Source organism: Micromys minutus, assembly GCF_963924665.1.
Source record: "Micromys minutus genome assembly, chromosome: 9".
NCBI lineage: Eukaryota > Metazoa > Chordata > Mammalia > Rodentia > Muridae > Micromys > Micromys minutus.
In genome coordinates, this window is record NC_137978.1 from 54447556 (window position 1) to 54458179 (window position 10624).

Consider the following 10624-nt stretch of genomic DNA (forward strand, 5'->3'; position numbering starts at 1 on the left):
TGGTGCTGTTGCCTTTTCCTAGGGTCCTATCCTTCCCCCAAAGCTGGGGCCACCCTGGTTGTGTACAAGGACTTGCTAGTGCTGTTTGGTGGCTGGACAAGGCCAAGTCCCTATCCCTTACACCAACCAGAGAGATTCTTTGATGAAATTCACACCTATTCACCTTCTAAAAATTGGTAAGCCCCAAAGATAAGCCATTCTGTGTCTGAAAGAAGTGGGTTTCATTGTGTTATTTTTAAGTTATTTTGGGTGTTGGTTTATGCCGTGTATGTGAAGGGCAGAGGACATCTGCAGCCATCTCTCTCTCTTGTAACCATGTGATCCTAGAGATGAAGTTCAGGCTCACCGGCAAGGGCCTTAGTCCATCAAGCTAGCTTGTTTCCCCGGATGGGCTTTAGATCAATGGAGTCTTTATTTCTGTGTCCAGAACCTCTTGGAGGGCTGGAGAGGCTCTGTGGTGAGGTGCCTTCAGGTCTTACAGAAGCCAGAGCTTCCTTCCCAATACTCAGCTCCAAAGGGTCCATCTCTCCTCCCCCCACACACACACACAGCATAAAATCACATAGATATATATATAAATATAAAAATAAATTTTTTAAAAATTACTAACAATCTTGGAAAAGCATTAACAAAACAACAGAATCCCTTGGAGAGTTTTTTCCAAGGCAGAGGGAGCACAGCAAGAGTTTAGTTATCAATTGAGATGCTTTGCAGTGTGCCCTTAGGATGTTAAGGAGCACCTCCTCATACACACACACACACACACACACACACTCCAGAAGAAGGAGAAGAGCTCTAGTTCTCCTCCAGTTGAGAAGGAGCCTTTGGCCTTTGTAGCTTCTCCAGCAACATAGGAGCACTGCACACAGTTTCAGGTTCTTTCTCAGACACGTCTGTCTTTCTTTTGTTGTTTTGGTTTCCTTGCATTTTTTGAGAGAGGTCTCTCTACATTTTCTTGACTGTCCTAGAACTCACTGCAGACCAAGCTGCCCTCAGATTCACAGAGATCTTCCTTCCTCTGCCTCCTGAGTTTGTTTTGTTTTTACATTGATGTTTTCCTGCATGTGTCTGTGTGAGGGTACCAGGTCCCCTGGGACTGCAGTTACAAACAGTTACAAGTCACCATGTGGATGCTGGGAAATGAGCCCAGGTCTTCTCTGGAAGAGCAGCCAGCTAGTTCTCTTGACTGCTGAGCCATCTCTCCACTCCTAGACATGTCTGTCGCAATGACAGTAACCATCAATCAGATAAAATGACAAGTAGAACTTCTTCAGCAAACCATGCTGAGGGAGCCATGAAGCCAAATCTTGTCCTGTGATGGTCTGCAATTCTTCTTAGCTGTTTGCGGCCACATTGAGATCTTGCAGCGGACGTAACTTGAAGAAGGAAGTGCACGGGAAAGCTGCGAACACCCCGTGCTCTGCCCCCATTCTTGTCCTACCCACGTCAGCTAGGAGGGTGGCAGACTAAGGTTCTCAGTGGACCACTCACTCCTTTGTGCCCTGCACTTCCAAGATGGAGCAGGTGATTCTGACTTCTGCTTCCTTCCCCTGCTCTCCATTAGGTGGAACTGCATTGTCACCACACACGGGCCTCCTCCCATGGCTGGCCATTCCTCCTGTGTGATAGGTGATAAAATGATTGTCTTCGGTGGCTCCTTAGGATCCCGGCAGATGTAAGTATTTCCAGCTTGCTTCATGTTGTGCTAACCAGAAGGTAGAAACTCCTGTTCATAATGGCCAGAGAGGTGAACTAGGCACAGGCATGTCTCTGAACATAGTTCTCTTGAACCCAACTTCTTACTTCACCCCAGCATTTAGCTCTTTAGTCCCTCTATCCCAGATAAATAGGCTGAAATATTTGCTCCATAAATTCAATGTAAAGACTTTTTTAAAATTTGTATTTAACGTATGAGAGTTCTGCAGGCCAGAAGAGGGCATCAGATCCCCTCATGTATGGTTTTGAGCCACCATGTGGTTGCTGGGACTTGAACTAAGGACCTCTGGAAGGGCAGCTCTTGACTGCTGAGCCATCTCTTCAGCCTCAAGGATTTCTTTCTGTTTAATACAGTGGGATCAAGTTCTTGTGAAAGCTCCTTGTTTTGTACCTAAAGAAGGCCATCTTTCAAGAAACAGGATGGTTTACTGCCCAACTCAGACACTTCCAAAGAAGGGACAAAGGTTATTCACAGGATGGGTAAAAACTGTGGACTCTCCAAATGGGATAGGAGACTGGGAAAGTGAATTAGAATGGGGAAATTGTAGAGAGGCTGACCCCAGCCACCACTTTCTGTGTCACTGCCCACCCTGTGTTAAAGTCAGGGCAGCAGGTCCGTCTGTGTCACTGGCATGGGTAGGAGCCACTGGAGTTTCCTGTATGCCCTGAATAAAATGGGGGGGGGGGTTGATGATCCATTAAGAAAGTCATTGCGGCTGGTCATGGTGGCATACCCCTTTAATCCCAGCACCCAGGAGGCAGAAGCAGGTGGATTTCTTTGAGTTTCAGGACAGCCAGGGTTGCATAAAGAAACCCTGTCTCAAAGGAAAAAGAAAAAAGAAAAAGAAAGTAAGTAAGTCATTGCAGACCCAAGCTTGCCCTATGATGACCCCACCAGCTTTGTTTAAAATAGTTATGGAGAAGTTCAGGGTTATCCTCAGTGATGTAGCAAATTTGAAGCCAGCCTGGGGTATATGAGAATCTGTACATTAAAAAAAGCAAAGCAATACAAAAGCAAAAATGTAAATTAAATATAAAATATTTATGGAGAAAAACAAAAGGAACTGCCCTGTAGATGAGAGGGCTTAGGGTTTAAATTTGGAGTGCTTTATATTATTGTGTGTAAATAGAAGATCTTAAAGAGACAACCAGAAACCAAGACTGCCAGCCAGGAGCAGGCGGTGTTGTGCTTGCTTTGCTTTGTTAAATTTTTTTTTTTCCTTCCTTTTTTCTTTATCTCCTTCTTTCCTTCCTCCCTCCCTCTCTTCCTCCCTCCTTCCTACCTTCCTTCCTTCTCTCCAGCTATGTCTGGCCTTGAATTCTTGTAACTCTTTGGCCTCATGAGTGCTAGGATTGAAATTGAGGGACAGCCACACCAAGGTCACCCTGCCCCTCTCCTTGTAGAGGGAGTTGATGTTTTGACATGGGGTCTCTCTGACTAGCCTGGAATTTACGTAGTCCAGGCTAGTAACAAATTCACTGAGATCTTCTGCCTCTGCCTGGGACTAAAGGTGCATGCCACCTCGCCTCGCCCATCATTGTTACCTTCTGGAGATAGCAGTTGGTTCCTGGTAGAACCGCAGCTTTATTAGCCACTGTGAAGTACCCTGTCATTAACAGAGCTTTGTAACTCCTGCACAATGACAGATGCCTTCAGAACCATTTCTTTCCCTTTTTGTGGTTTTCAGTTTTAGAAGGCTATCGCTTGACCAGTAGCCACCTCCTACTGCCACTGGTGAACTTATTATTCAGGTCCAAAGTGTGGCTGTACTCTCAGCTCAGACCTTGTGGCCAGAGGGAAATAAAAGGTTGAAAGATCTCAGGACAGGTTCAGTGCTGACTGTGTTCTGAGAAGCCCTTGTAGAAGTATTGCTTGCTCTGGTGCCCTCTCCCCTCCCCCTCTGTTTTGTTATGTTTTTGTTTTTTCTTTTGGCTTGTTTTGGTTTGGTTTTTCAGAGACGGGATTTTCTCTGTGTGGCCTTGGCTGTTCTGGAACACTCTGTACATCACTTTAGCCTTGAACTCAGAGATCCTCCTGCTTCTTCCTTTGAGTGCTGGAATCAAAGGTGTGTGCTACCATGCCTGCTTTCTGTCAATTCTGTAGAACAGCAGTGTTTCTGTTTCATAGGAGAGGACACCAAAAGTAGAGAAAATAAAATTTCTTGTTTAGGCTGCAGATGTAGGGTTCAGCTGCAGTCTTTTTTCTGAAGCTCCTGGACTCTGAGGAGACTGTCTCTGAAGACTCCTCCAGCCCAAACAGGCTGTATGTATGAAAATGGTGTGAGTCTACCAGCTGGGACAGGCACCAGAAACTCAGACTGTGCTCCCTGGAACTCACAACTTCCTTCTGACTGTGTTCTCACCTCACAGGAGCAATGAAGTCTGGGTCCTTGACCTGGAGCAGTGGGCGTGGTCCAAGCCGAACATCTCTGGCCCCAGTCCTCACCCCCGAGGTGGCCAGTCTCAGGTGCTAAAGAGTTTAACTATTGAGCAAGCACTGTAGTATCTTTTTGGGAGTGAGGTGAGGTCCCTGTGCAGTGAGCCAAAGAGAATTGTGTGTGTGTGTGTGTGTGTGTGTGTGTGTGTGTGTGTGCGCGCGCGCGCGAGCGCTCTCACATATGCGTGCTCGCTCTCAATATCTATTGTGCCGTATTAGAGTGGGGGTTTTATTAAGAGAATTCTGCATTTCTGTGGCTAACACTCTTATGGTTAACACTTTTATTTTTTAAAGTAAGAATGTGTCTGTTCAAGGGTCATGAGTTTAAAGGGATAGACACGCATGGGTTGAGTGGAGCTGCCACCTGGGATACTCACTTGGGAGCTGGGCATGACGTTTGTGTACATCACAGAAGCATGGGAAATCAGGTGCCTGTGTCTTTGTAGATTTATTTTAAATGTCTTCATCTCCCCAGATTGTCATAGATGATGCAACTATCCTGATCCTTGGCGGGTGTGGCGGTCCCAATGCTGTGAGTATTACTTGGTGGAGCTGCTAAGTGCTTAGCCCGCTTGCTCAGTAAGACACAGAATCCTTTTCCCGCATGCTGACTTACAGAATGTCCTTTCCACTTTGAGTAGACAGCTTTTATATTTTCTACCTTTTTTCTCCATTTTTTTTTTGGGGGGTGGCGCTTGAGAGGTACTTTTAAATAGAAACATTGGTTTCTTACATATTCATTTCTCAGTTCTTACTATCCCTGTCTCCTCTTTAAACTATAAGATTTTCCAGTATGATTTGTTTGGGAAGGGGCAGGAAATAATAAACAGGCAGATGACTGAAATCCACACGGAATTTGATTAAGAATGCAGACCGAGAAAGTTAATGGCTATGTTATCTCTCTCACACACACACACACACACACACACACACACACACACACACCAGCTGGAGTTGGCACATGGGTCACAAGAACAATTCCATGGGCCAGGACAGTCAGCGGCCATGTATGAATGAATGGAGGCAGGAGTCCTAGCTGAGCGAATGCCTAAGGGTTAGGACGCCCACCCTGCCAAGCCCACACGCACACTGCGCCAGGCACCACAGCCTTCCGACGGTAGTTGTGTCACAGTTGTGTGTGTACTGGAGCATAAGTTCTGTTCTGGGTCCTCCTACAGCTGTTCAAAGATGCCTGGCTGCTGCACATGCACCCGGGGCCCTGGGCCTGGCAGCCACTCAAGGTAGAAAACGAAGACCACGGTGCCCCAGAGCTATGGTGTCATCCAGCCTGCCGGGTAAGTAGGGAATGAGCAGCCAGCAGGAAACGCCCTAAACTAGAAATCTGAATTAATTTGTTAAACTTGAAGAGAAATTCTACACAAGTAGCAAACAGTTCGCTGTCGTGCTCTTTCAGTATCTCCCGTGTCCGTGAGCTGCTTGGTAGAACATGTGCACGTCTTACTTGTGGCTTTCAGTTCATTTGTCTACAGACTTCTCCCCGTGTTCCGCAGCCATGACTGATAAACTCACACTTGGCAGCAGTCATGTTTGTCTGCCTGCCTCCCTAGCGCACATGACGGGTACTCTCCTTCCCGTGGTAGGCCTACACAGCTCCTGCTCATCCCCAGTCTGAGCTAGAGTCTGATCACTGCATGAAAGATGAGAGCTAAGGGCGGGGCTGTGAGCAGGAGTCCTTTCTCTTCCAGGTGGGACAGTGTGTGGTGGTCTTCAGCCAGGCACCCAGTGGGAGAGCGCCCCTCAGCCCCAGCTTGAACTCTCGCCCATCACCTATCAGTGCCACTCCGCCAGCCCTGGTTCCCGAGACCCGAGAGTACCGCTCCCAGTCCCCAGTGAGGAGTATGGACGAAGCTCCTTGTGTTAACGGCCGCTGGGGAACACTGAGGCCCAGGGCTCAAAGGCAGACTCCCTCAGGTTCCCGGGAAGGGAGCCTCTCCCCAGCCAGAGGAGATGGCTCTCCCATCCTCAATGGTGGAAATTTGTCTCCAGGGACAGCAGCTGTCGGAGGTGCTTCATTAGATAGCCCTGTACAGGTGGTATCTCCAAGCACCCCATCTGCCTCTGATGGGTATGACCTAAAAGCAGGACTTTCTCTGGCTCCCCGGCGAGGGTCTTTACCAGATCAGAAGGACCTGAGGTTAAGCTCCATTGATCTGAATTGGGACCTCAAGTCAGCGTCCAATAACAGTCATGTGGATAGTACAGACAGCAGGACAGTTGCGGGGAGTGTGAGACACCCTCCAGAACAGACCAATGGTGTCCATACCCCACCACATGTGGCCAGTGCCCTTGCAGGGGCTGTATCTCCCGGTGCCCTGCGTCGGAGTTTGGAAGCCATCAAAGCGATGTCATCCAAAGGCCCCTCAGCCTCCGCAGCACTAAGTCCTCCTCTTGGGTCTTCTCCAAGCTCCCCTGGGAGTCAGAGCCTGAGCAGTGGAGAAACAGTACCCATCCCCCGCCCAGGACCAGCCCAAGGAGATGGTCATTCCTTACCCCCCATTGCTCGTCGCCTGGGCCACCACCCTCCACAGTCCCTCAATGTTGGCAAGCCCTTGTACCAGAGTATGAACTGCAAACCCATGCAGATGTATGTGCTGGACATTAAAGACACCAAGGAGAAGGGCCGGGTCAAGTGGAAAGTATTTACTAGCAGTTCTGTGGTTGGACCTCCTGAAACCAGCCTGCACACAGTGGTACAGGGCCGAGGCGAGCTCATCATATTTGGAGGGCTCATGGACAAGAAGCAGAATGTGAAGTACTATCCAAAAACAAACGCCTTGTACTTTGTGAGAGCAAAGAGATAATGTGTTCAACACCCCTTCCCTTTCCGTGTCTTTTAATTTGGAATTTTGCAATGTGCAAACATTTGGACTAAGACTTGGGAAAATAACATGACTCCCACAAACCAAAACTCCAATTCCATGCCTAACTTGCTCCAGGCTGGGATTAAATCTCCACTAAGGAAAAGATTATATATATACAGATATATTATATAGCCAACTCTGTTTACAAATAAAGGCGAGGTCTTCGTCCTGGTTCAGATCAACTGTTGTGGTCTTCGTGGAGGCTGTGCTGGCCTTTTCTACTCTGCTGTTAACTAGACCAGGAAGTAAGGGGACAGACAGCGGTAACTTCCCACCCCTGTGATCTTTCTGTGGCCTTCTCAGAGTCAAACAATGGCCTAGATGGAACTCTAAGGAAGAGGCTTCAGATGCTGCGCTGCGGGGTCAGTCGAGTACAGAAGATAGTTCTTCCCCGCCTCCTGTTTAAACCACAGAGGACCCACGATGGCTCTGTAGAAGCACCCTGTGCCTGGTCCCTTCTGCCCTCTGTGATCCAGAGAAGTCACCCAACAAGAGACACTGTTCCCATGTGCTGGAGTCATGCTGGAACCATGTTTATAGAGCTGCCATTCATCTGCCTCCTTCCTGTCCGTTGGTCTTTTTGGGTTCTTCCTTTGTGTCTCAGCAAACATTCAGTGTCTGATTAGGGGATTTTCTGACAATCGTGTTTGTTGCAAGTTGCCAAACCATACTTGCTTTCCTTTTAGAACTGGGTCCTCAGAGGCGTCTCCTGTCTGTAGGCTGCTCCCTGTCCTTCTATGGTTTGGTTTGGGATGTTTTGTTTTACTTTTTGTTCTATTTGGGGCGTTTGGCCTTTTGTTGTTGTTGTTGTTGTTGTTGTTGTTTGTTTATTTAAAGCACCAGAACCTTCTCACTTCTTCCTCTCTAACCAGAGTTCAGACATTTTAGAGCCTTCCTGGCACCCTCAGGGCCAGTGGGACCCACCCGCCACAGTGTGCTGGTCTACACCTGTGACCCTAGCACTCAGGACAGAGGCAGGATGATTGCAGGTTTGGGGTTAGCCTCGGTCTCAACAAAACAAAGTAAAATTAAGATGCCAGTATGATTTTTAAAAAAAATCTGTGAACCATCAAAAGACACCTTTATTCTTATTTTTTTCCCAAGGCAGTGTCTCACTGTGTACCTCACAGAGATCCTCCTGCCTCTGCCTCTTACTTGTGACGCAGCCCTATCTGCTGTGGCCGGCTGGAGTATCATGTCCTTGACATTGGAGACGGAGTGGCTCTGTCCTTCATGTTGTCTTGTCCTTGCGTCCCCAAGCAGGGCTTCCTTTCTGCTTTCACTTCATTTCCTAGATAAGGTACAACCGACCAGGACAGCGGTTTTGTTGTTCTTGATAGAGAAAGGTATAAGTTAGTGGTCTCTAGGCCACAGCCTGGACACAGGAGAAATCAAAATACGATTATTTCAGATGACCATGCAACTATGGTTTCTCATCAGTGGGTAAAGGATTTTATTTTGCCTTTCAAACTAAAATTGAAAGAACAACAGCAACAACAACGTGTTTCCCAGCGGCACGCTCCCTTTCCCGTCAGCATCTCCTAGGCATAAGGCTGCTGCAGCTCGACCTGGCTCATGGCCGGCACTCCGCCTATCCGAAGTGTGTCTCCTGCTTCACGCTCAGTCTTCTCTTAGCCATTAGCTGTGTTCTGGTGATCTTGGCAGGAAACCCCACCCCCCTCCATCCAGTTTCGAAGCCTGGGAAAGGGCCAGCTCTAGAGGAGGGGTATGTGCTCTGGAACTGCTCCCACGGGAACATCACTGTGCCTACTTCCTGTGTGCCCCACCACTCCAGTTCCCTGCTCTGTTGCTGCTGCCAATCCTTTTGCTGAGACCGTTTGATCCTCTGGGGTCTTGACTCAAGAGGTGAGGCCAACACGTAAGCAGCCTAGCATTGCTGAACCCTCTCTGGTGATTGCATGTGGATGGTGCCTCTGGACTTGGTCTCTAATTAAACATCTAGTATTCAGACACCTGAAAGTTCAGAATCTCTACTTTGTAGTCTTTTTCCCCCATCCACTGTTGGTCTTCCTAAGCTGGCTGTCAACTGCTGATTCTTCGACTTTTCCCAAGTAGGCAGGCAACAGAAATATTAGCCTCTTAGGAAGTGGTGGGTACCTCTGCACTCTGGGGTCCTGGGACTGCCTGCACTGCTGAGAGCCAGACGTCTGCACCCAGCTGTGTGGGACTCGGTGGTCCCTGAGCCCTGTGGATGTTGCCGTGGGAAGTGACTGAGCAGTGGAGACAGTGGCCTCAGCCTCATGAGGCTGTGAATGACCTCCGCCTCCAGTATCTCAGCAGAGCTCAGCATCCGACAACAGTCAGTTCAGATTTAACCACCATCCCTTTTTTTGACACAATACCAGTTTTGTCTTAAAATTCACCAAGAGAGATGAGTCAAAATATTTTGTTTGAACCCTCAGGAGCACCTAAAGAAAATATTTATCAGTATTTAAGTATTTAAAATACATCTTGTTTTTACTTGAAGCTTTAACCCTTTCCATTCCTGCAAGTGTGCCTTTGAGAGCTCTCAGTCATATTAACTTCATTCATTTTGTTGGCCTCGTGTGGGCGGGCATTTAGGGCGCTGCTCTGCTCCGGCAGAGTTTCCTGTTCATGCCATGCCGTGCAGCAGAGAGCCGTCGTTTTCACTCCTGTTTCTGCCTTTCTTCCTTGCTTGGGATGAGGGCTCCACAACCCCAGCCTTCTGATTTCACTGTCTGAGTTCTGGCAAGAACCGAACCATGAACTATAGAGCAGCAAACGGTCTTGGCACTTCTCACTGAAGACGGGGAGAGGAGAAAGCATCGCAGGAGGCTCGGCTTGGAAAGACAGAAAGCCACTGCAGTGGAACATGGGGAGCCTCCCTTTTGTCCCTTCAGTCTTTCCATCTGTCTGTCCCTGTCCTCATGGTGGCTCTGTCATGGTGATGTACTCTATTTGCATTATCTGTGATCTCACCAGCACATACAACATCGGGAGGATTTGAAGGAAGCCAGGGTAAGGAAGCCAGCTCTGCTGTCATCTACAGGTGGCCTCCCGCAGCCTTGGGAACGAAAGCCAGCCTCTGGCTCCACTGTGCTCGCTCTGCCCCTCCTACCAACCAGGGCTCACGTCAGTGCACACCCACCACGCCCTGACAAAGCTGGTGCTGTGAGTGATGTTTCCCATACAACTCAGGGGTGCCAGGCGGCTCGCCCCGATAGTCATTTTAGGCACATCACAGTGTAGGAATGAAAATGGATTCCGTGGATATTTAAATCTGTCAATTTCATTTTTGTTAATGTTTTCCCCATGACTTTTTAGCAATTTAACAAATAAAACAACAGACTGAATTGTCTTAACTGTTTTATTAGTACAAGAAGGAAAGGGGGAAACCCCTGGGATGGGGGGCAGTGGGAGGAAAGAGGGTATCCAGGAAGGTGGCCTGCTGAGCAGGAATGCTGTCCCTGTCCCCACCATTCCTGAAGGACTTGGCGTTGCAGATCCTCAGTCTTGCCCTGAGATGGAGACCCAAGGGAAGTGAGTGGTACCGAGGGCCAGGGCAACCTTTGCATCATAGCTGACCTGAGGACACGGCAAATGGGGT

General features: G+C 48.4%; 1 protein-coding gene across 1 annotated transcript in view; it reads left to right on the top strand.

Moving 5' to 3' along the window:
• FBXO42 (F-box protein 42) overlaps positions 1 to 10353 on the top strand; it is a 53673-nt gene extending 43320 nt beyond the window's left edge. The window contains exons 5-10 of the mRNA XM_080921070.1: positions 23 to 176; positions 1565 to 1675; positions 4087 to 4183; positions 4629 to 4685; positions 5332 to 5448; positions 5860 to 10353. Coding sequence (XP_080777196.1) covers positions 23 to 176; positions 1565 to 1675; positions 4087 to 4183; positions 4629 to 4685; positions 5332 to 5448; positions 5860 to 6975 — 1652 coding nt within the window. The 3' untranslated portion in view covers positions 6976 to 10353. The remainder of the gene's footprint in view (positions 1 to 22; positions 177 to 1564; positions 1676 to 4086; positions 4184 to 4628; positions 4686 to 5331; positions 5449 to 5859) is intronic.
• The last annotated feature ends 271 nt before the right edge of the window (positions 10354 to 10624 follow it).